Below are 26,967 nucleotides of genomic sequence, written 5' to 3'. Positions count from 1 at the left end.
AAAACATGCTGAATAATCAGGCCCCATCTTATCTAAAACACCTCATAGTACCGTATCACCCCAATAGAGCACTTCGCTCTCAGACTGCTGGCTTACTTGTGGTTCCTAGGATACTTAAGAGTAGAATGGGAGGCAGAGCCTTCAACTTTCAGGCCCCTCTTCTGTGGAACCAACTCCCAGATTGGATTCGGGAGACAGACACCCTCTCTATTTTTAAGATTATGCGTAAAACTTTCTTATTTGACAAAGTTTTTAGTTAGGGCTGGATCAGGTGACCCTGAATCCTCCCTTAGTTATGCTGCAATAGGCCTAGGCTGCTGGGGGGGTTCCCATGATGCACTCAGTGTTTCTTTTTGTTCACCTCTTTTTACTGTCTATGAGTTAATATACCACTCTGCATTTAATCATTAGTTATTATTAATCTCTCTTCCACTGCATGTCTTTGGTCCTGTCACAACAAATCATGCCCCTCCATGAGCTGCCAGAGATTTCTTCCTGTTAAAAGGGAGTTTTTTCCTTGGCACTGTCACCAAGTAATTGCTCATAGGGGGTCATCTGATTGTTGGGGTTTTCTTTGCATTACTGTAGGGTCTTAGAATATAAAGCACCTTGAGGTGACTGTTGTTGTGATTTGGTGCTTTATAAATAAAATTTAATTGAATTTTCCTTGAACCATAGAGTTGGTTGTGTGGGAAAATCTTAGTAGATCAGAATTTGAGTAAAATTGATGACTTCTTTTGCAAAATGTGGTGGTTCTAAACTTTAAATATTTGACTTTGACTTCCTTTACCCTGGCAACCTCTTCCATCCTCCCTAGCTTCTATTTTCCAGAGCGCTCTCTCTCTCTGTGGTTTCATTCTTGCTCTTTTTCTCTTCCCTCCCACCCCAGCTGGACACCTTGCATTTTGTCCGACTGTTTTCGCTTTCCCAGCAGAGTCTCCTCCCTAACAGTGCCCCAGTGGAATCAGGTGATGTATGTTTTATGAGTGGGTGCTGGGGACCCTCCGGAGAGCTGCAGCTACAGCAGGAGAATAGGCCTCACTCAGGTTTCCTGCTGGCTGTCACTGACACTGCTGCTCTTTTTGTAGGCAACGCTGGTGAGTCAGAGCTGAGGTTTCAGTAGACTAAGAGGCAGACTTACAGCTGGAGCAAGACCCAAAACAGGCCAGGGCTGAGCCACGTCTTTATTTTACTCTCTGAAAAGCTATGGAACAGGGGGATTAACACAATACATTAGAACAGCATTATGTTAACATACTCTTTGGGGTTTTTGAGTTTGGGTGGTGTCACTCTTAAAAGGAATGAGAAAAGAATAACAGATCATCATTATCACATAGTTTTTCTTAAGTTCTTTTTCCTCTTTAAAGTTCAAAAACTTTCCTTTTTAAAAAGAGAGGCTCATTTAAAAATTACTGTTTACATTTTTTTTTTTGTGAAATTAAAGTATTTTAAACCAAAGTTTAAAAAAGGTTTGTTGTTCAGTTGGGAGAACTGTTCAATTACTGAACAATATTTGCACACTGAGAAACAATAAAAGCAAACTTGATCCTGTCTAAAATGTGTATTGATCGACAGCAGCGGGGAACATGCACATATGTTTATATCAGGTTTTCATTCTTCTTTATTAGTCTTTAAAGTGTCCTCGCCTCTGATCTCTCATATCTTCACTTCTAATCCCCACTTTGCCTAACATTGCATTTTACCTTCATTTTTTTAAGTGCTTCAACTTTCCTCTCTCTTCCTACACTCTTTTGGGTCTGATTTACTATACAGACCTGTTCTTATTACTACCTTATTTGCTCACTTAATCTTGCTTTTAGTATTTATCACAGTAATTTGAGTATTCAGTGTCTGATTCTCATGATTTCACCATAAAAAACTGATTTCTCTAGAAGGTTTTACATGCACAATGAACAGTCAGGAATGTGTATGGACAGTATCACAAGCCTGCACTACATTAGTTAATGCAGCAACTGTATTTCAGTCATCACAGTTCATTAGCCATGAATGACATCTTGAAGTCTGCAGGTCAAGGGTTGAGCTGAAACACTGGCCGGTGACGGCAGTGAACGTGTTTTCTATTTGATCCTGAATGTTGTAATCGTGACCAACAAACAATAACGTCCTGAGGACTTCATCGTGTTTGAAGTGATGATCTGGCTCTTCTTAAAAACAGATGAATTAAAAATTAATGGTGTTAATTTGGAGGTTCACTGGTAAAATTTGATGTAAGCAGGAGCCTCCAGTCAGAATGCTTAAAAGGAATCAGCCATGAAGTTATGATTCAGCACTTAGAGATTTATTTTTCCACCCTTAAATTAATTGCAGCGGGAAACATGAGAAAAAGAGAACAAAAGGAGAGATCGCTACAAACAGTATCACAATATTAATGGATTTGGTAATAATGGCATGGGTTGGAAATATGAAATAAACAGACTTTACTCCAAATGTATTCAGGTTGCAGAACATTGTATTTTATTTGAACACATACACAATCAACAAAGTAACAAAACAGAAATAATGCCTCTGAGCGTTTGGATTTATTTGGTTTATATAATCTATTCCTTAAAAGTGTCTGTGACACACACACACACACACACACACACACACACACACACACACACACACACACACACACACACACACACACACACACACACACACACCTTCATATTTATTAATTCATATTTTAGATTCTTTTTGATGGAGACACCTGCATAAATATTACAGTTTTTGCTGTTTGTGTAGGATAATTCCATTACAAACGTTTAAATAGCTTTTCAGTGTTACTCATCTCATTATTGCAGGTGTGACAGCAGCAGACACATCGCGTAAAAACGGGCACACTGAGCCCCCTGCCCACTCTTTTACCCCTCCTACTTTAGGAGGTCTTTGGATGATTATGTGGCAACATCCCCCTTTTACTGTCTGTCTGCCGGACAACCCCCCACCCCCACCCCCACCTCCGCCACACGCACACACACACACACACACACACACACACACACACACACACACACACACACACACACACACACACCCCGCTGACCCCGCTCGGTTCATGTGTAAATATTTCATCGTCTGCTGCTTGCGCTCTTTAGTCCCGTTCAAGTCTGTTTATTCTTTAATTAACAGATGTGTGAGTGAGTTTTCGTATGTGTGCGTTTGGGAACTTGATGTCCAGTACTACAGCCACAAAGTAAATGAAGCATGATTAATTGATGTATTAATTGCTACGAACGTGAATAGGGTTGAGGTAGAGGAATTCCTGCACGCCCGCCATCAATTAATAATCTGAATTTAATCTCTCTCTCTGAATCCCCTCTCTCTCTTTACCAACGGACCAGCCCATTGAAATAATCACCCAATCCCCAACAGATTTATTGCTTTTCATATGCAGACTTGCTTTTTGTGATTAGTATATCACGAGCTGCATGGATCCTCATTAATGAAAATGTAAAAGAGCGCCTTTCAATTTAGGGAAAAGAGGAGGAAATAATAAACCGCTTCAGCGTGAGCCTGGTGATAAACAAGAAATGACCACAATAACTTGTCCTTGTTCTGTTTTATTTTGAAAAAAACTACAACACTATTAAAAAGATGTGATGACAGTTTAGAATGAAATGCTCCAAAACAAACATAACCGACTACAGGCTGCAGATGGCACGAAGCTACGGATCTGCTTTAAAGGGTTAAATTCTCACTGAGGGTTCTGTTTACATCTGACCGTTTTCGTGCCACAGAGGCTCAAAATATACATTTTTGATTACAATCAAGGCATCATTAGATCACCGTATGACTCTGAAACCCACAACGACGCCTCTTTTACAAAGCTAATTGATGGCGGTATCAATAACACCGTCGGGTTTTAGGATTCTTGGTGGTCCCGTGACAACTTCATGTCACTGAACCCACATTTTTCTCGCAGGTATTGATTTTCAGATATTTCAACAAAGAGTTTTTAGCAGTGAAACCACAAGCCGCCCTATCTCGTTGCTCCATGCCAGCGAGCCAAGCACGCTTGGAGGCGTGGCTAAAGACGACTATAGTCACGCGGTTGGTGGAGGCGTCCAGGGGGCGGGAGTGAGGATCCTCCAATGAGGAGGAGGCTGCGAGGCAGTGGTCCAATATAGGCGCTGGAGGCAAAGAGCATCTTTATTATAGAAGTCATTTACAGGAGGCAGAGGATCCGCAGGTGTCCCGGAGTTACCTCTTCTTTTGGCGTTTCTATTTTTTTTTTTTTTTAGTGTGAAACTGACTGCACCCGCAAAACCCTGATTTGTCTCTTCAAGTTATCTGCGTGTGGCAGGTCCAGTTTTCCTCTCCGGGGCGTTTCTTTTAAAAAAAAACATCAAAACGGAGCCGAACGAGGACGACGGACAACGACCCTCTCTCACTTCTGCAATCATGATGTCGATGAACAGCAAGCAGCCTTTCAGTATGCACCCCATCCTGCACGAACCCAAATACACTCCTCTGCACTCCAGCTCCGAGGCCATCCGCAGAGCCTGTCTTCCCACACCGTCGGTGAGTCCACAATTCATTCTTGACTTCCTGCAGCTCCTACAAAACTTCCAACTCCCCAAAAAGCAGAAAATTTCTTAAATTATTAGATGTGGAGTTCGGACTAATGCGTAGATATACAGTGAACTTACTGACTCGTTTCTAGATTTATTTTACAGAATTAAAAACGACCTCTTTGGTAACCACAGCCTTATTTGGGTTGCTATAGTCAAACTCTTTCTACTTCGTCACCAAAAAGCAGGGAGCAAAATATTATTAGATATAGCATCAAATGACAGAGTTTGGTGAATTATGAAATAAAACCTGTTTAAAGACCCTGGAGACAATAATATAACAGGTCAAATCAAGGAGCACCAGCAACACAACCAAAACAAGGCAATCGTGTTACTTAACAGACGCGCAACTGCGCCTCTGCGGAAGGCAAATTCGGTATTTATTATAGTGTGTGATTCTGCTTAACGTGAGCGAAGATAAAAAGATGAAGGAGGAAGAGGGCGGATAAAAAAAGGCTGCGTGGAATCTCAAAGCGCGTGTTATCTCATATTGTCCCATTCATATTCAAACTCACACCCGTTTCATTTCATTGTCCGCAGAAATTATTCAGGAGATCGTAAATATTAATTTTAAATGAATATCCTTCCACGCTGACACACTTTCTAGGCACCGGCCAGATTCAGCAATGTCCACGCTCAGTTCAGCTGCGTTTGTTTGAGAGCTAAGAAACAAAGTTAAGTTCACTTTTTCGCGTCAAATTTCCATCTTTTCTAATTCTATTCAGATATGTTAAAAAGAGAGAGAGAGAGAAAAAAACCCCTCAAAAAAAGCCACGTTTACAGATAAATATTTCCACGTTTTTAAACGTATTAATATTGCATTTTAAATGTTCACCAGAATACTTTAATAGTTCATATGTGAAACTGTACAAATTATTACAAAGATCAGCGAGTTTTTCCCAGTTTCTTTAACATGTTTTTTTTTTATTTTTCACTTCATAAATTGTTATTTTGCAATAACTGTTTGCTGTTGATTTAAACACTTGCCTGGTACAAATGTTGCAAAATGAAATCCAAAAATGGAATCACTTGAAGTCGCGGTGAATCGTTTCATGAAGCTGATCGAATTCTTCCCCTAACCGGCCTCACTCTGCTCTCTTCGCAGCTTCAGGGCAACATCTTCGCCGGCTTTGATGAGACGTTGCTGCAGAGAGCCGAGGCTCTGGCCGCCGTGGACATTGTTGCACAGAAAAGCCACCCGTTCAAGCCAGACGCGACCTACCACACCATGACCACAATGACCAGCATGACCTGCACCCCGACTTCCTCTTCCGCACACCTGCACCACCCGTCAGTGCTCACCTCCCATCATCACCCGGCGCACCACCAGCCGGCGCAGGGCTTGGAGGGCGACTTGTTGGACCACCTCACGCCGGGTATTTCTCTCGGAGGAATGCCTGGCTCAGACGTCTGTTCCACGGCCTCACATACAGCTCACGCCGCCGCCCACATGTCGGCCATCAACCACATGCAGCACCACCACCATCCACAATCCATGAACATGCATCCTCACGGGTTGGGCTCCCACAGTTCCCTGGGGACGGTCGGTGGAGACGCGGAGCCTGATCCCCGGGAATTGGAGTCTTTTGCAGAAAGGTTCAAACAAAGGCGGATCAAACTTGGGGTGACTCAAGCGGACGTGGGGGCGGCCCTGGCCAACCTTAAGATCCCCGGGGTCGGGTGTCTCAGCCAGAGTACCATCTGCAGGTTCGAGTCCCTTACGCTGTCGCACAACAACATGGTGGCTCTGAAGCCCATCCTGGAGGCCTGGCTAGAGGAGGCGGAGCGGGCACAGAGGGAGAAGATGACCAAGCCAGAGCTGTTTAACGGGGGAGACAAAAAGAGGAAACGCACTTCTATCGCCGCACCTGAGAAGCGCTCTCTGGAGGCTTATTTCGCTGTGCAGCCGAGGCCCTCATCCGAGAAAATCGCCGCAATCGCCGAGAAACTGGACCTGAAAAAGAACGTGGTCCGGGTTTGGTTTTGCAATCAGAGGCAAAAGCAGAAACGAATGAAGTTTTCTGCAACGCACTAAGACCAGCAAAGCCGGGGATCTCTGCCCCGATTACAAAAAAGACAAATCAGAGACATGCTGCTGCTGCACACTGTCAGAAAAACAAGGTTCACCGTTGTGCCTTTTGCTACTAGGGCAGATCCTGTTTGACACCCGGCCGGGACCCATAGGTGCACACTTAATAAAACCAAGTCACATAGCCTCTCATCAAGTGTTATTGCAGAGTACGGTCATTGTCTTGGTTCTTCAGATAGAAGATGCTCATTAACTGGTTTTGCTTTGCAGAATGAATAAATAATATGGCATTGAAAATGTAATTATTTATTTTACTGAAAAAAACAAACACTTTTTCTAACTAAAGAATGGACGAAATTTGTGAGTTTTTAAAATTTTGTTCCTGTTTTTTAAGAATCATCACAAGGAGCAGAATTCACAGCCGTGTGTTTGTTTGCACCAGCGCCTGAACTGCAGATATGGAAACGATTTCATACAAAGTATTCGACACGGGCAGCGGCGTTTTGCTTTTGAAGCAAATGCAAAGAAACAGGTCTGTGGAGTGTTTCAGTATTTTAGGTTTGGATGGGAGACACTTGATGACTATTCGCCGCTCAGTATAAACCGGGACTTCTAATAAGTTCAGCCTCAGCAGCCACAAAAAATAACCGGATACAACGGTGTACCTTCTTTATTCTGACAGTGGAGACGGAGCATTGGGACTGGGAGAAAAAAAAAAAAAGACTGAGACCCTGTCCAAAAACTCGAGACTCTTAAATCTTTATTCTTCTCCACAGAATAGGCTATTGCTCCCTTGAGATGTGGGAGAAAGTGAGCATTGCGGCAGAAAAAGAGGGGGAACAATGCTCCGTCCCATTCATTCACATGGCAATTATTGTACTAAAGAAAATAAAAAAAATAATAATAATGACGGCAATTGAGGAATAATAATTATTATCCTCAGTAGCCGAAATAGCTTTTTTTTTTTTTTTTTTTTTTTTTTTTTTTATATTTATCAGTGTACATATTTGTGAATATATTGCACCTCCGTGTGTGAAAAATGCTCATTGAAATGTATTGAATTTTTCGCTGTCTTTTCTCCCAGGTGTTTGTTTGTTTCTTTACGAAATTCAAGAGCTTTTGGAGACCAGATCCGACCAAACGCACTGAAGCGTCCATTGGTCTGTGGCTAATTTACGAGGCACAATAACTACTGTAACCCATTGCATGGTTTACTCGTAAAGGGGGAGAGGGGTGTTTTCTTTGTGGCTCCAAAAGTATTAAAATAACCCCCCCCCCCCTCAAAGTGAATGCATTGCAATAAGAAGAAACACACACACACACACGGACACGCGCACGAGTACACACATTCACACGGTATAGCTGTGTGTCTACCTCATTACGCAAGTGTTGGCACGTTCATGGTGACTTAAAAACACACACACACACACACACACACACAGACACGTTAAACGAAACGAGTAGGATACGTTCTTTTTTGGTTTGATTTTAATGTGAATTTCGTTCATTCATTTTGTTTCTCTGCCACTGGGTTAATGGTGAATTAGGCCTAGAAGACTCACTGATGTGTAAACCTGTTGTATGTTCAAGTTCACTGCAATGATGCTCTGACAATCAAATTATTATTGTTATTATTCAGAAGTGGTTGATTCCCCTTCTTTGTGTCCTCAAATTATTATTATTATTATTATTATTATTATTATTATTATTATTATTCATTCACTGACACCTTTGTGGAGAGCACTTTGTACAGTAGATATTCTGATGAAGGGAGCTGTCGGCCTTATTTATCCTGTTTTTCAACACTTCTGAGAAAAAAGTCATTTAATTATTTATGTTTTTGGTTTGTTTTGTTTCTTTTCTTTATAGTGTCCATATTTATTTGAATTTAATTTATTTTGGAGAAGAGAAAAAAAGAAAAAAAAAAAAAGAACATATTTCATATGTGAAAGTGTGCTTTAAATGTGTCTGTGTAAGCGACAGAAGCTGAAATAAACCGTGCACGTTTTACTTGAACTTCTGAAAGCCTTTCTTTGGGAATTTTAAATAGACATAAAGCAGGTTTTCACTTCTCAAAGGAAGCGGAAAACGATTGCTTCAACATTACACCTCCTGACAATAGATTTTGGTGCATGCATTTGAAGAAAAATATCTCGGCTGTTTATCTCCATCACACCATGCCAGGGTTTGTGTTGGTTGATGGAGGTGTTAATAGTCTCTTTTTATAAAAAGATAAATTTAATGGACCTCGGTAATATGAGCTCCGAACAGCAGCCCGTCTGTGTTTCTGTTTCTTGGATACAGTCCGTGTGTTTGCGCCGAGAGGCGAGCAGCTGCTGCTCTGAAACAGGAGAAGCTTGGAGGTGAGGGAGGTCCGTCTAAAAGCTGCTTCCCAGCGATGATGAATAGGATTTGATACTTGAGTGACTCTAATATTGATCAACTTTGCTGGGTATGAAGACTGCACGGCTCTATCACATAAAGGACTATGCAGGCAGGCCTCGCATCTGATGCTTTCGGTTCTCTCAGGTTCTCTCTCAGTTTCTCTCCGAGGGAAAAAAAAAGTCACTGAAAACTTTAAAAAATACATTAAAAAAAAACCAATCAGTTGAATATGAAAAGGACAATACAGTCGAGTCTCTTAAATATCATAACTAGTGTGAATCTGGTCACTGTCCATGATGCTTTGGTTTGAAATAAGTTTGAAACGTGAGGTAAATGATTTCATTCGCCAAAATTAAAAAGAGAAAAGATCAAAACCAAAGCAGTGCTTGAGCCAGGGCTTTACAACAGCCTCAACACTCTGCTTTTGTGAACTTAATTTCCCAGGATGAAGATCGGGATTTAAAGTTAAATTACTGCAAAGAATACAGCAGCGGGGAAAATGTTGGAGCATGCACTTATTCATAATTATGGAGGTCTTTATATCATCAAAACAGTAATGAACAGTGAGTCTGAAATAACTGAAATCCACTCATTTTAGAGCCTAAAATCCCCGGAGTTTCATAAGATCCTAAAGATACAATTACTAGTGATATACTTGTCTTTAATACGAATAAAAAACGGCAGCTGTTCAAAAACATGCATTATATATATGTGTGTGTATGTTTTTGTATACACAGTAAATTCGTAAATATATAAAAACCTTGCAGTGTGACAGCAGAGAGTGTTCAGTTTCTGTCTTTTGGTAAAGATTAGACAGAAGGCAAACTTATTTCCATTTGAAAGCGGTGCTGTTTGAAAAACATTATAAATATACAGTGAATTGTCATTTAAAAAAAATATAGACTGTATTTGGAAGGAATATGAGAAACAGCAGATTTTTAATTAATAGTAACACTTTTAAGAATAATAACATAATATTTTTCTTTTGAATTCATATAAAGTGCTTTATAGAATACTTGGATATGTAAAAGTGCAGGATTAGTACTGCATGCCAGATCAAATAGTGAAATAAATCAGTATGTGGTGAATATTGTTTGCAGGGAACATGACATACCTAACATACCTAAACCATTAATTTACCTGGGGAAATATATATATATATATATATATAAATCTGCTGTATGTGCACAGCCTTGCTCTTTACACCGACATGATTGGAGCCATAAAAAGTCTGTAAGCATAAAATTATTAAAACAATCATATTAATCTAAAAACAGATCAAAGAACTTCAGTGAGTTAAAATCCAAATTTACATGAAATTCTCTTCCGTGTATATATTTATACCATTTTCCTCTGTCCTAAGATCAGCAGGTGGTTTGAGTCCGTAAATGCGTTATTAATGAATAATAAATATCAGCTGTTATGATACTATTGATTTCAGAGTGTGTTTGTTAAGAAGCTGCTTTTCTCTGTTGTACAACAGCAGCTCGGGCCCCGATCCCTTCGGAGCAACCCAATCCAGGCCTTTAAAGCAGCAGGATCTTAACCCGGGGCTTGGGGACCCCTGGGGGCCCTCAATGGAAAATCCACTGGGTCACTAGAAAAATAGAAAAACAGAGAGTTTATGACTGGATGTGAAAATATAACACGTTTGATCTAATCTGAAGTGTGATAATGCAAGAATTTCATCACTCTGGGTTCTAATGAAAACTTTTATGTCTTGAAGGTCCTGAACGTATTTTGAGAAACATGGATCTTAAATATGCGATGAAACAGTGATACCTTGCAACTGCAGTGCTTTTTTTTTTTTTTTTTTTGCTTTTCTTCCTTTATAAGACGCACACAGTACCCAGCATGCCTGGTTACTGCTGCACTGAGTCATTTCTTCTGTCACGGAAATCTACTCCACTGGAGAGAAAAAGAGAGATGACTCACTGTGCTAAAATTAATGCAAAATGAAAGGGGAGGGGCTTATTTACATTATTCCTTGTTAAAAGACATGATGTGATAAGTTCAAGTTCAAAGACAGTGTGTGGGTTTGCTCTGTTTGCATATTTACTTAGCACTTACTGTGTATTGACTCAAACTAAAGATATAAAGTTCAGTACGTTTAATATTATCATATGAATCTTGCCCAAGAATCTAAAGTGTTTCGCCAGAATATTGATGCATCATCCCCGTATTTTAAGTTCAGAAGGAGAAAAATCAACTTCTGTATTGTGCATTTGTCAATATTTATAGATATTTTTTGCCTACCAGACAGTGGCTGGCATGTTGGTCTATAACAAAGAATGTAGTACATGGTCTCATCAAAGTTTAATCGTTGAGCGGCTCTCCAGTTGAGGCCTATAAATTATATATAATTGACCGTGTAATCAATGTGAACAGTGTATCAAGTTTTCCTGAGACAAAGCGACAAAATTATACACACAGAACAAAAATGACAAGCTTTAATATTATTAGAAGACACTTATATATTCCTGCATATGTTGTTTAAGTTGACTTAATTTCCCTTTTTCTATTAAATATTTAGTTTTTGAATCGCTAAGATATTCAGATATTATGGGCATGCAGCCTTTTGTTTTGATGAGCGTTCACATTACTCCAAATGTTTGCAAATAAAACAAAACAACAACAAAAAAACCCCACAAAAAAACAACGTATATATGGTTTTGTAAGTTTTGCTGGAAAAAAAAGAGCTTGGTGGTGTTTTCAAACAGAAATTTATTGGATGCTGAGATTTTTGAGAAATCAGTGGTGCTTTTTTAGGAGTTTAGTCTAAACATGCAAGCTGAAGAGCACCTGTGCAGTCTAAAATAGCTGTTTTAATAATTCAAAACTACAGCAAAATGACTGTGTTTTCCTCTATTGGTTGCTGTTTTCCATGTGATCTGTCCTCCTCCAGACTCCACCCTGGGTGCTGTTGTTGTTTTGGATGAGAGAATAAAAGAGCTTTTCCCAGGACAGCGTAGTTAATTGTTTGATTTAAATAATTAAGAAATGTGAGGCCTCATTTTCCTCCGCTGTGTTTTCCTGTGTCAGATCCAAGCAAGAGCAAATCAGACTGCAGCTTTCCTTCTGCACGAACCAGCAGAGGGCTGATGCAGGTGCACACACACACACACACACACACACACACACACACACACACACACACACACACACACACACACACACACACACACACACACACACACACACACACATTCACTCTCTTCTTTTCTCACCCTAAAAACTTCAGTAAGTCAGTTTGCTTATCTTCTGAAAGCTACCAGTGGGAAATGACATGATGCACAGCTTCCCTGGTTAAGGAATGGCTCATAAATGCCACCTTTACTGTAACATTTAGACAAGTAAAACCGAAAGTATGTTTGCACTAACGAGACAACCAAGTGATTTATTCCAAGCAGTCATTTCTGTCTGGATTATGGCTTTAGCAGTTAGCAACACTTCTCCCACAGAGACTTTGACAACACCCATTTGCAAGCCCAACAGCAGATGCTGAATAAATAAACACAATTTAATATGTCTGCAGTGATTAAAACAGGCCTAGACCAAGCTCCGCTGCAGTACGGTGTAGTACAATATGGTGACCAACAGTGATGAATTATATTTCTAATGTATTTTAATATTTCTCTATTCAGAATAATATAATTGCCAGGTCAACTTTGTCACGTGTTCCTGCATAATTATGATTTAAGACAACTGTAATAAAGCAAGAGAGGCCTAAAGAACCGGGCTGTATTTGAGTTCTGCTGTTGGAGATGAATGAATCCATCAGTGTTTTGGGCTTCAGGTAGAGGCTCTGAAAATTGTGCATAAATTAAAAAGGAAGCAGTGACATGATCAAAAGTTTGACACAAATCAACGGGTCTTGTTGGAAATAGCTAGTTACTGATAACCTCATCCACACTGAATGGGCTGAATGTTGTAAGTTTTTAGATTATGCTTATGAATCTTACTGTACAAAGAATGGTGCCAAATTCAATAAATTGCAAACAAATAAGAAATGCATTCACACAAAAAAGATTTCTTAAAAATACAGTTAGCAACGTTTCACTTTGGCATCCTCAAATAGCAGCGAGCTTTACTTTTTTTAACCTCTTGCAGACACAAAACCCTAAATTATCCAATATGATATTGGTATCATGAAGATGTTAACCAACACAGAGTCAGACAAACACTCACACTTACATTCACACCTATAGCCAATTTAGAGTCACCAGTTAACCCAACAAGCATGTCTTTGGACTGTGGGAGGAAGCTGGAGTGAAAAGTCCACAGAGAAAGACTTTGGCCGGCCAGTGGATTAAAACCCAGGACCATCTTGTTATGAGGTGCCAGTGAAAAACCGCTGCATCAGCACCCCACTTACTGTTTGAATTCTGTATTAATGTACTGCAAATAAACATGAAGTAAAACAAACTCTAAATGTATACTTTTTCTAGTAAATTGGCAAAACTCAACAAAGTAGCAGTTGGTGAGCTGCTTTCTGAAAATTTGATTTTAACATTTGTTTTGCCAAATCTCAATTTTGCTCAGGGGATTTAATGCAAAATTAATATCTACTTATTTTATTTTAATGCCTACCAAAAACTGTAACAAAATCGAAACATGGAAGAAGTCAGCTTAGCAATATAACTCAATGCAAACAGCAACTATGTTTCCAATGGATGATGGGCAAAGTGGTTCATTCATCACTGGTGATCTGAGTTTCCTGACTGAAAGGTTTACTCGCAGCTGTTCATGAAGGGTTTCTCATCTTTGAATTTGTCTCTTGTTGTTCGCAGATGCCCCAGTGGTGTCGATACCAAGCAGCAGATATTCATTTGGACAAATCTACTGAATCTGCTTCTTCTAGTCTCTGTTGGAAGCTCTCTGGGTGGATTTTTATATAAAAATTTCCAGGTGATTCAGGAATAAAGCTACCTCTGCTTTAAATATGGGTCTCAATGCAACAATACTTGAAAACATGAAACCCAGTCTCATTCAGCACCAGGGGAAGAAATAAACATCAAGACTGCTGGAAAATGGTCCGTTCTGTTTTTGGTCCCTCACCAGCACATGATAGACCGAGCACACAAGCCACCCAGGAGAGACCGCAATCTATATGAATAAGCTGTAGATGCAGTTAATTCCACTGTCTTCCAGATTACTCCATCCACTCCTCTCTGGCTTGTGTTTTCCATGAAGCGAGGAAGTGCATTTTCATAAATAGACCTTGGCCGAGCGCTGCGGCGATGAAATTTTAATGAAGCTCAGAGTCTTGAGTGCAGCGCCGGGGCCTTGGAGAATCAGCGCTCTGTTACATTACTATGGCTTTCTCTCTCTCGCTCTCTCTCTCTCTCTCTCACACACACACACACACACACACACACACGCACACAAAAAAAAAACCCTGTTGCAGTGGTGTATGGGGCAGCCAGCTGCATATTGCCAGCATGGCTGGAATGGAATGAGACTGAGGGGAGAGTGATGTCTGTGTGTGTGTGTGTGTGTGTGTGTGTGTGTGTGTGTGTGTGTGTGTGTGTGTGTGTGTGTGTGTGTTAGGGATTAAGAAGAAGTGTGTGTGTGTGTGTGTGTGTCTGGGGGGGGGGGGTGACTGGGTGGCTGGGGGTTGTTGTTAAGGAGGCAGTGGTGCTCTAATTTGTGTGGGTTTTGTTGTCATTATTTATTGTATCTTGAGGGGAGTTGACCCATGTTAGTGTTTCATTATGGAGATTAAAACTAAGTTCATACTGACAGCCATCTCAACACACACGCACACACACACACACACACACACACACACACACACACACACACACACACACACACTAAACTTCTGCCTAGTGATATATTGGAAGTGTTCAGTTCTGTTGTTGCAATATTCATCAGCGACGTTTGTAGATTAATCCTTGGTTTTGACCATCAGAAGGAGGCCTCATTTTAGGGGGAGGCACCTTTCTCTCTCTCTCTCTCTCTCTCTCACACACACACACACACACACACACACACACACACACACACACACACACACAGGCACACAAAGCCATGTTGGGGGCCAATATTTCTCCTCACTTCATGCTATTTTGTGTTAGATAAAGGGTGTAGAGCTGTATAATAGCCTGCAAATAAAACATAAATGAAAACAGCATTAACCTTACACCGTTCCTCTCATCCTCCTTCTCTAGGTACCCCACAGGAAGGTCAAAGGTCAGCACCTGTGCATCCTGCTAGAAAGAAACAGTCAGCCAGAAAAACAAGACAAAATTTATATAAGCCTTTCTTGGGAAAGGAAGGTTTCCCAGAAAGGGTTTGGATGGGTGAATGTGATGCTGAGGTGCTTGCATGTGGATGTGAGTGTGGCCGGGAGAAGACGGGTCCATGATGGCATTATGTATATGAGGCGCTAATTAAAACATGGCGGTCGTAATTAGGAACATTGTATAACTAATCAGGCCTAATGAGCATCGGGGGCGGGCAAGGCGGTGATCAAACGGCCGAGTTATGAGGCTTAATGGGCCGAGAGGAGGACAGTCCCTGGGTTCATTCAGCACAGTTTTTATTACTGAGATAATAATGAGAAACAGAAATAGAGGGAAAAGAACTCACCAGGTTCTGGTTGTAACTGGGCAGAAATACACGGGAAAGATGAGGAACGTAGATTCAAAGTATTATCATTTGTATTAATATCATTAGGCCTGTTGATTATGTATGATCGGATGTGTATACAAAACTGTTGCAGAATCTGCTGGATAAATTCCAGACATGAATTATGAAAACCATAACAATATCATAGCAGCGATATCAATATTTACACAACAGGAATCCCAGATCATGGGAAACTCTTTTTAGCCCTCTGAAAAAGAAGAAAGAGTGTGGTAGATTTATATACTCTAAGCAGGCCTCTTGGATGCAATAATAATAATAATAATAATAATAACAATAATAGTATAAGGGATAAAGAGCGGCATTTTCTGCCTTATTTTGTTAATTATGCATATGTGACTGGCATTTCCACCAATGAATTTGCAAATGATTTTCTAGGAAAATTAAACTTTAACTCCTATTCTGACCAGGATCTCTGTCTCGCTTGTGTCAAGCTTCACTTTAAATATGCGATTTAAATTCTTATCAATAATGTAGCACACGGCCTCCATTTAAATATTCATTTCTCGCTTAGTCTCAGTTTATGCAGACAGTATATTTGCTGCGTAAAGTTAACATGAGTCATATTCACTGTTGAAATTAAAAATAAATAAATATAAAAGTAGCTGCTGCTCTGCATCTCTCACTCTCCCAACATATAACCGCATCTTTTTTTTTTTGTTAGCAGCGGAGGGCCTGCCGGACAGGAGCGCGCAAACCAAGGCACGTGCGCGTCACACAAGACACAGACTGACGCGATCACACCTGCGCACATACGAAGAAGAAGATTACAGAATGCCTTCATCCATTACGAAACAGAGTGTGGGCCTGTGGTCGTTTTTCCTATACGATGGGCTCAAAACATCCAAAGCCTAAATATTCTAAATATTAACTGTATTATTAAATAGCGTGAAAGAGAGGAGAAGCAGATGTATCGAATTCAAGATGGGTACACAACGTTAAAAAAATAGTATCAACGAATATCTGCCACTAAAATTATTGCTATTATTACTGGTGATTCCTTGGTAATATATTTTTTCATGTCAAACTCATCGCCCTTTACAGCCAGACTGCCAGACATTTCCTGTCTTGCTCTCTCTATCTCACCCGCCCGAATTATTTATAGAGCAGCTCTCTCCGGTTTCTGGCCGGTGCTCATCATCGCCACATCAATACACAAAATAAGAATCAGCAGTGAAAGTTAATCACAGAGCCCGCGGGCCTGCCGGCTGCGGATCCAGCCGACTACATCTGCCCATCAAACCGGAAATATTTTCATGCACCGTGTCAGAACCGGTGGCACGCAGGCCTGAGGATTACAGCTTCAGATCTGGCAGTTTAGACTTTGAGGGTCGGTGATCATATGTGCAAAACATTTATTTCTTTTTAAAAAATTTTAATTACATCAGCTTGGTGCCAAAAATATTCTCAAGGAAATCTAAAAAAATAAAAATGCACATACATAAAAAAGTTTATTATTATTATTATTCTTATTCTGTCTGGTTTCCAAAGCCATCCAGTAGAACCACTTCAAGATGCTATTTTGAAAACCGACAAGAAGAAACAAGATATAAATACGGACTTCCACTTAATTCAGAGAATATGTTCAAAGAGACGCACTGGTATGGGCTTCTCTAATCATGTCTCATCAATAATGCATTTTAAAACTGACAGGATGCCCGAAACGCAGAGCTGCTACAACATGAAGCCCCGCTTCTCGGACGGACACCGGCTAAACTTCAGCGTTTAGTTTCGGTACAATTTTAATGAAATTAAATTTATTGACGGCGGAGGAGAGGAGAATTCGGGTTTCTGTTGGATGAAAAGCCCAAATGATGCAAAATAGAATGAAACTCATATTGTTTCAGCATATTAAATCAAAACCTGAAGTTTGAATATAACACATGATATTATTTAAAAACACTCATGGAAAATATCAGTGAACCCATGGTATTAGAGTAAATGTAAATAAATACATGTTTTTGATCACCTCTTGTCAAAAAGTGCAAACATTAAAGAATGTCTTCAGAAAAATGTAACTAAGGCTTCCATGCATTACACATTATTATGGACACATTACAGTAACACTGTGCTGCTATACTATGGATAATATGCATAATTAAGCTGTGCAGCAAACTAATTATCTATACCAGTGCATGAGCATGTTGCTTTTATGGCTTAATGCAAAATGCAAATCATTTTAAATGCAAGCCTTCTGGTAAATAAAATAATGTTACCCAAGCCCAGAAAACATACATTTAAAGATGTTTTTGCTCTTTTTTGTGGGGCTGTTTTAATCCCTCTTTCCTCACTCCAGAGTATCGCTGGACCTCTGCATTTTCAGCATAAACACCACATACCAATATAAGCAGGGTAAAAAAAAAAAAATGCTAAACAGGCTGGATGAAAAACTCAGAATTGGGCTGCTAGGCCACTTTGATTAAAAAGCAAACTCATCTTCCCAGCAGTCCCTTTCAAATGCAACAAACTTGACAGAAACAAACAGAGAAACCAATAATTGGTGTGTGAGAAGGCTAGATGGTTGTGTGGATATGAGGGTGTGTATGGTTGGTTAGGGCTTGTGTTAGGGGATTCACTCCTTGTGGACCGAGTTGCTTTATTTCTCTGCCCTATATATCTGTCCGCCTTCACTCTCTCTCTCTTTTCCTCCCCGCTCTGGAGGCTGCTTCTGCTGCTCCTGCTGCTGCGGCTGAAGGGATGTATGAAGTGCTACTTTCTTGTCTAGGTGATGAATAATGCAGGGCTCAGAGGCCAGCAAGTTTCCAGTTAAATACCAATTTGCTTAACCAGTGTTTCCAGCCTCTACCAGCTCCACTCAGTAAAGTAGGGAGCTGGACTGGCTTTTGGAAATTAAAGACTCTGCAGAGGTCCAGGGAAGTGTGGTTCTTCTGTCTTGCCTGTGGCCAGTATAGGATCGCTACTTGTAAACTCAAAAGCAAATTTCAGAGTGGCAGCTAGAAGACATCTTGTACAGCTGCAGTCTTTTGGTGAAACAGTGAAATATGACCAATACTACCATTCTAATAAAATTGCAGGTTTGCACTGATGCTTTGAATTGCAACATTTTGCATGTGTATAATGGTCCTGGGTCTGTTTGCCCAGGATTTGGAATTCATTTAGGATTTTGAGCCAAAAAAAAAATAATTATTGGTTTGTTTGATGTTTATATCATCTCTTGTATATTTTCCAGTTAAGCAGATTTAACCTTGTTCTTAGTTGCCTAAGCTAGTTTTTCAGTGTTTTTCCCTTCTGGGTCAAGTCTCCTATATTAAGTTTATTCATGTGTTACTGTTTTTGATGCACTTCCTGTTTATTTTGCTAGACTCGTTTCTCATCTGCTTTGTGTTCAGTTTTGCGTCCTTCCTTGTCTCTTTAGTTATCCAGTTCACGTGTGTCTCTTTCTCCTCAGTTGTCTCCAAGTCAGTTAAACTCAATTCAATTTTATTTATACAGCACCAAATCACGACAAACAGTTGCCTCAAGGCATTTTATATTGTAAGGTAAAGATCCTACAATAATTATAGATCAAAATGACCCCATATGCACAAGCAGTTGGCAACAGGGGGAAGGAAAAAGTCCTTTTTAACAGGAAGAAACCTCCAGCAAAGCCAGGCTCAGGGAGGGGCAGTCATTTGATGCGACATCTGAGGACAAAAGACGTGCTGTGGAAGAGAGCCAGAGATTAATAATAACTAATGATTAATTGCCGAGTGGTGTATAAACATAGAGTGAAAAGAGATGAGAGAAGAATAAACAGTCAGTGATACCACACATTGTCTCCACTCTCCCTAATTACCTTGTGTGTGTATTTAAGCCCTCAGCCTTCCTCAGTTCGTTGTTGTGTCCTCCCCTCATGCCGTGTTCTCCCTTTTGTTTCTGGGTTCTTGCATTTTTGGCTCCAGCCCAGCTTTGTTTTGTGTTTTTTCTCTGTGAGGTCCAATGATTAATCTGACCCTAAATTCTGTTCTTTGAGTCCCTCATTTGGGTCTGCAACCTGGCTGCCACACACAGCAATACATGACAACATGACAGCGGTGACAACTCACATCTTTATCATCCAGTTGACTTCATATTATTCTGTGCATGACTCAGACCATCTCCATCCTGAGCAGAACTGTAATTAGCCGGGATTAGTGAAAACACCAACATAATGCATAAGTCGCATATTTGATATTTAATTTTTGAATATGATTCATTTCCCAAACGTTAATTTCCAATAAAACACTTCTGCTTGAATTCTGAGTTAATCCAAACACTGGAGTAGTGTCAAGCTGCTATAATGAAGAGGTGTATTAAAAGGTACATGAATAACATGGTTTTCCTCAGGGGAATTTCAGGGCATCATTTAACATGACAATGTGAGAAAAAAAAATGTGCATGCACTGTGTGTGAAAACAAAACTATCGCATGACAGTTTTTTAATGGGCTCGACATGTTTTCAGGTTTTTTTGGTTTATGGTTTTTGCTTTATTTATAAATTGGAAAAATTTAATATAGCAAGTGTTAAATTAGTCATTCATAAGCTGGGTAAGGCATCCGGACTATTTTCTAGATGAAACCGGTTCTTTGGTTTTCGCTTTTGGGTATGTTTCAAATTCACATACAGCTGAAAGCTAGTTTGTTCTCATTGCCATGGCGTCAAATGCTGCCAAAGTACTTTTTGCTTTTGCTGGTGGCATTTCATATAGATAGACACAAAGTATCCTGTCATTGGTCCCATGACACAGTGTACCTTCACATATGGTACTTATACATTTTATTTATCTACACTCCCACCCATAATGCATACTGTGCACACTGTGTACAAATTACACATTACAGGCTACAAATGTATATAGTGTTAATGATATCTGTATATAGTGTTTTAATGTATATGTGTATTGATATATTTTTTTTTATGTATATACTGTTTTCTATTTTATTCTATTTTATTTTATTTCATCCTTATCTGTACTTGAGCTGCTGTAATGTGCAAATTTCCCCAAGGTGGGATCATTAAAGTTTATCTTATCTTATGATAAACTGGGTTAATGTAACAAAGAAGAATCTTTTCCTAAACCTTATCAAGTAATATTCAGTGCCTGTTATCTAATCTAACCAGTGAGTGAAATGAAACAGCCAGCCAAACAAAGACCAAACTACAAAGCTGCTAAGCGATACAAGAACCTCGCTGATTAACTTGTGACTTACTCCAGCAGATCAGAAAGTTGCCATTACAGGGAGCACCTGGACTGGGAGGGTCAATGCTCCTACAGTCCAGGTTCATAAACGAGCAGCAGGAGCCTGGATGTCAGGTTCAGCATCAAGTGGAGTCCCTGCTGAGTCTAGAGCAGCTCAACTTCCTTGTGGCTGAAAATTAGAACTGGAGTGCAGCTCCATACCGTGCGTGATGACTGCCTCCTGCCCCGTGTCATCCTGCACCCCCGCCCCCCTCCTGCTTTTTGTAACCAGCTCACTGAAGTGGGGTGCAGAGCAGAATCAGTCCTCCTCCCCACCAACCCTGGAAAAAGTAAACACTGCTTTGCCGATCCCTCGTCAATTGTTATTCATAGAGCAGATAAATATTTAATCCCATCTAAGGATACCTTTTGTTAACAGAATTACCGTACAAGCCTTGCAGCCCATAAATCCCTCAATGAATTCAAATTCTGCTGTATGGGTTCAGTCGTAGGACTGGTGAGAATGTGTTTGACGATGGTGTTAGGAGGGAGAGAAGAAGCAGGAAGAAGAGGTTGAGGGAGAAGACGAAGACAAAGACAAAATGGAAGCAGAAGTAGACGAGGAGCTGGAGGAGCAAAATGTCAACAGGAAACAGGAGATGGAGAAGAAGTTGAGTTATAAGCAGCTTAGTCTCACAGAAATATGTGAATCACTCTAAGTTCTTAACAGCTCATTACCTGGTGGTGATGTACTATATGTTCAAATTTTGTGTCAGCACTGCAGAAACAATGAAAACAGAAAGTTGTTGGCATTTCATTTGGGAAGTTACTCATGGTGGACAGACACATTCCCTGATTTCTCTGTGACTAGCAGCATAAAAATATGACAAAATTTGGTTTTGGAGGAGAAAAGTGTGGTCGAGTGGCTCAAACCCACCCACTAGCTGCAGCTAGAAAGAGAGAGACTATTTCTCTATTTTCTCTTTTTTTGGCCTTTTTTACCCACTGCCCCAATGATTGCAGGACTCATCATCCTGGCAAATAAGACAATGGAGGAAAACATGCTTGCCTTTGCACTAGGCTGTAATTTGAATTTGTCACCGTCATGTGATGCAGAGTAAAGATGCACAGGCTGCAGTTTTGACCAACTGATTCATGCATATCTAGTTAAGAGGCTGTCATCATTTGACACAGTCCTTTTACAACTTGCCTGTTTAGATGGTTTGAGCAAGGAAAAGCAGGAAGACAAAGAGCCGGTGAAAAGAACACAGGAGGTGCTTTACAAGTTTCAGAGGAGAGGAGCACAGAGAAGAGTAATGAGGTGAGATAGACGGGACTATACAGTGATGGAAAATATGTTTGAGACTAAGTTGTAGGTGGAACTACAGGCAGATGCACAGGAAGAGGAGGAGCATAGGTAAGGATATTAAGCAGATATGGAAATGAAAGCCATTGTTAGGTAGATAGATGAAGGTAGAAGAGATAACAATACGGTATGTAGAAGTGTTGAAGGAAGAGGTGGAGGAGGAAGAAGTAAAATAGATGAGAAGTTTAAAAAGGTTGATGTAAAGAGTGATGAGGAGTAGGTCGTAGAAAGTAAAGTGGAAAAAGTTTGAACAAAAAGAGAGCAAACAAGAGTGAAGGGGCTAGAAAGAAAAAAGATGATGGAAAAAGAAGGCAGAGGCGAGAGAGTGGAAATGCAAAATCTGGATGAGACAGAGTTGGAAAAAGCAGAACAACCAAAGACAGAACTAAAGACAAGGAAGAAGAAAAGATCATGAGAACAAGAATGGGGGGAAAAAAGGGAGAGGAGGTGCTGGGGTGGATTTAGACAGTGGCACAGCAGGTTCAATTGATCTGGAGCATCAAAATCCAATCTCTTTTGCCCTCTTGTATTCCTTTCAAGCCATAAATTATGGATTGATGAGATCTGATGAGAACATTAAAACTAGGATAAGCTTAACGAGCACACTGACTGTTAATGATCTGACGGATAATCACCCAATTGAATCACCACGCTCCCAAACAAAAAGATGTAGCAACCTATTGATTCCAAATAAAATCAGCAACTTTGATTCTGAAGAAGGACCATAGACGGAGTCAATAAATTTTCCTTTTCTTTCTCTCTGACTTTTATTTCAGTCGAGGCATTTGTTTGGTTAGCCACTGGAGATTAAGACCTGTTGAGGCCACTGTTCAAGAGAAGCCGAAGACTGTTGGCTCATGATTAAAGTTTAATTAGCCTCCGTTGGTGTTAATAATATTCTACCCCCTCTCTCTGTTATTTTTTTTTAATGAAATGCATTTTTTTTCCGATAATTCCCCAAAGCAAGACTGAATGAATGGTGGAGAAGAGGGCACACATTTCTCATGGAGCAAAAAGGTTTCAATTGGGTCTCTTTGATAGCTCTTAATAATATCCCCATGGTTGATGGATAAAATCAAATAGAATGATAAGTCTTTGATTTATGTCCTCAACATAAAACGGGTGTGTGTGTATAAAGGAACTGAACATATGCTTTTCACTCATTCTGTTGGTAAAAAATATTATCCTTCATTTGATCCTGGAACTTTTGAATTAATGCGATTAAAAGAGTTTAAGACTTTACTGCTTTTGGGGTTATTCAGTAACCAGGACTGTTTTGTTTTAACAGCATTTGGTAAATTGGTTTATTGATTTGTTTTATTTCAGTTTAAATCAGATATAATTTTTTGCTTTATATGGCCAGAGTTATGGAATTTAAAAAAAAAATTTTATGTCTCATATGATGTTTGCAACTGTTCTCCAGAATGGCACATGCCCATGTCCTGCTCTACTATATATATGTCGTGCGAGTCATTCTTATGTTGTTTCCAGGCATCATAATACAATATATAAACAAAACTGGGCTACCTACACATTACACCTACAAGAGCTGCTTGGCCATGAAACCCCAGTCTATGAAGAAAACAAAAACTGTGGAGCTTCGGGACTCTGCAGTTACAAAGTCAGCAGAGTGCTGGCAACTTTTATCCACTACGCTCCTCAGTACTCAGCCCCGCTCTGCCTCTGTAAGTTTATGTAGTCTGCTACTTTGTGGCCGAGATTCTGTGGTTCCTAAACAACTCCATCTTGGAATAATATCACTTATTGTTGATTGTTGAATAGCTAGGAGGGAAGAAATTTCACACACTGACTCGTTGCAATAGTATACAATGTTTTTATAAGTTGCTATAGGCATGTAGATGCTAAAAATGGCTCATTTTAGCCTATCGGTCAGCATCATAATGTCTGATATAGATAAGAACCTCTGTGGGTCTAAGATGTACCTGTGTAGGAGGGGTTCACAGGACAGAGATTTGGTGTATTATAGTAAGATACAGATATGTAATCAAAGACAGGATTTATAGATTGTTGAATTGTTCAGTGCTATTTTAAAACTTTTCACATTACTTCAGGGAATGACTCTGCTTTATTTAACGTTTGATTAAAATTCTGCACAAAAATGACTTGGTTGGGGCCAAGGAGAAATCGTGGTTCATTTCTATGGTTTTATATATTACAAGCACATTACCTGTCCTGTGGACGGTTGTCAGTTGATGCTGTTAGTAATGGAATGATAGGTACTGAACAGAAGCATAAATATATCAGCATAAGCATAAATGATAAACTGGTGGCCCATTTGTGGACCTGAATTGGGCCACCCATATAAATTATACAAAAATTTTTAATTTTGACTGGAAGCTACCTTTAAGCTGAAAATTCAAAGGATTCTTACATGAACAACCTTGAACAGATTCCTAATGGAATAATAATATGATCAATTTTGGAATTACATAAGGCCACCTGGTGGCAAGTATGGAACTGATGAAGCAGTTCGCACATGGGCCATATGAGGAATTTTCCTTATAAAGGGATTTGGTTTAAAATACAGTTTCAATGTTGGCAAAATTTACTGGGCTGGTGCAGAAGTTATTTTTGCTCTACTTTATGACAACATTCTAAGTCCAGGGATCGTAGGTTTTAGAAAACATAGAATTAAATGTGGGTTAAGTGTTTTGGTGTGGTTGCTGACTTCTGCACACCTTATTTCTATCATGTCCTCCATTATGTTCCTGACCCCAAAACGGCAACTCTGACAAAGTTTTAGACAAAGTTTATGATCAGATTTACACGCCGTTAACGACATCTGCTCTACTCTGGTTCCTCGATCCACACAACAGCATCGCTTCTGCAACAGCATTTTTTTTTTTTTTGTTTGTTTGTTTTTTCACCATTTTTCCAAAACACTTGCTAAATTTTTAGGAAATTCAGAACTGCCCCTACGCAACAAATACATGTCAGAAAAATGAATTCCATCGCGGCCGATTTTAAATCAGTCACCCTGCAGAAAGCAAAGTTTTATTCCAGTACACTCCATGCTAACGTCCACTACAAAAGACAGTAATTGTGTAAACACAGCGTTTCAGCTGTATTATTAGCGGACATCTCGAAGTGATGACAGATCCTCTCCACTTTGGAGAATTTAGTGGCCACTCTGGATTGCACACCATGATCACAACGATTGGGGATTCCCAATCACATGAATGGGATCGATGTTAAAAATTTCTCCCTTCAAAATAACCTTTTATCGCAATTTGCACCACATATTTCAGGAAAAGAACATTATACTTGTAACCATGCATGCTTCAATACTGAACTTAACTTTTTTGCATGCAAATTCTCAAACACCACGGAAAATGGCTTACCTGTTTATCTTTTATTGTATAGATGTTTTTTGCATTTTTACAATCAAGGAAAGTGTGGTGAAGAGAAGACTGGAAAAGGTGTGTAGTTCAGAGTATGAGTCATATCCTTCAAGCAAAAGGAAAGTTAATTTGATTTGTTCTTTTATGAGTGGCTCGGTGGCTGCTCAGGAGGTAGAGCAGGTTATCTACTAATTGGAAGGTTGGCGGTTTGATCCCTGGCTGCTCCAGTCAACGTGCCAAAGTATCCATGGGCAAGATGCCGAACCTGAGTTGCTCTCTGATGGGTTCATCTGTGTGTAAATGTTAGATAGAAAGCACTTAGGTGTAGAAAGAAGTGCTTGCGTGAATGGGTGAATGAAGACATGTTGCATAAAGTGCTATTTAAGAACCAGTCCATTTTAATTCCTTAAAACTCACTTTTACTTTTCCCCTTTTGATCTTTGTGTTGTTTCTTTCTCTTGTTATCCTCAGTGTTTATTCTTGGTCTCTCTTTCAGGTTTCTTCCTGATTTATTTTGAACATTAGATCCTCTTTGGTTTTGTTTTTTTTAACTTCCCCCCTTTGTTCCCTTTCCTACCCTCTTTTTCTTCTTGATTGAGTTCACCTGTTCCTTTATTATCCTTGTCTGGGTTTTGTATGACTGAGAGACATAAAAAACATACTGAAAAAATTTAAATGTGTAACCATCCTGCTTGTTATGAGGCCAAAAAAACCCCTACACTTATGACACTAAGCGATCCCTGTTAATTAAAGCTTGGTTGTCATATGTTGTATAGCCCTCTGACCAGGGCCGTATTACCGACCGGGCGAGTGGGGCTGGCGCCCCGGGGCCCATGGATCCAGGGGGCCCGGGGGGGGGCCCAACAACAATCCAGATACCGATGTCGATGCTGATTGCGATAGAGCCCTCTATTCTAGGATCTTCTTTAGTTGTACTTCTTTAGTCTATAAGGGTTAACTGAAATGGGCTGGGGGGAGTGACAGCAGTCAGAGGGCCCTCGGCCACAGGACATAGGAACCAGAGGGCCCCTGGGCCATGTCGTACAGCAACCAGAGGGCCCCTAGGCCACGGAGGACGGCAATCAGAGGGCCCCTGGGCCACGGGGGATGGCAAAGGGCCCCTGAACCACGGGATATGGCAACCAGAGGGCCCCTGGGCCACGGGGGACGGCAATCAGAGGGCCCCTGGGCCACGGGGGACGGCTATCAAATGGCCCCTGAGCCACGGGATATGGCAACCATAGGGCCCCTGTGCCACAGGAAACGGCAATCAAAGGGCCCCTGGGCTATGCGGTACGGCGACTAGAGCGCCTAGGGGGACAGCAATCAAAGGGCCCCTGGGCTACAGGATATGGCAACTTCGACTGTTCTTGACTCTGCCAATTACGAACTGTGAAGGGGAACGGTCATTCTCCAGAATGGCTCGAATAAAAAATGA

The 26,967-nt window shown here is 40.3% G+C and overlaps 1 protein-coding gene across 1 annotated transcript; it reads left to right on the top strand.

Moving 5' to 3' along the window:
• The first annotated feature begins 4,189 nt into the window (after positions 1–4,189).
• pou4f4 (POU class 4 homeobox 4) lies at positions 4,190–7,553 on the top strand. The gene is made up of 2 exons (XM_030745536.1): positions 4,190–4,527; positions 5,683–7,553. Exons 1-2 carry the CDS (start codon positions 4,408–4,410, stop codon positions 6,610–6,612), a joined length of 1,050 nt encoding a protein of 349 aa, XP_030601396.1. The 5' UTR covers positions 4,190–4,407; the 3' UTR covers positions 6,613–7,553.
• Positions 7,554–26,967: the final 19,414 nt, after the last annotated feature.

Source organism: Archocentrus centrarchus, chromosome 14, assembly GCF_007364275.1.
Source record: "Archocentrus centrarchus isolate MPI-CPG fArcCen1 chromosome 14, fArcCen1, whole genome shotgun sequence".
In the NCBI taxonomy this organism is placed as follows: domain Eukaryota; kingdom Metazoa; phylum Chordata; class Actinopteri; order Cichliformes; family Cichlidae; genus Archocentrus; species Archocentrus centrarchus.
Note: the sequence above shows the minus strand (reverse complement) of the source record. Positions and strands in the feature narration are given on the sequence as shown.

What these genes read in the sequence shown, in the direction of transcription:
- pou4f4 (XM_030745536.1), top strand. Translation starts at nt 4,408, where the DNA reads ATGATGTCGATGAACAGCAAGCAGCCTTTCAGTATGCACCCCATCCTG. An exon ending in CCTGTCTTCCCACACCGTCG is followed by an intron (nt 4,528 to 5,682) that starts GTGAGTCCACAA and finishes CTCTCTTCGCAG; the next exon opens with CTTCAGGGCAACATCTTCGC.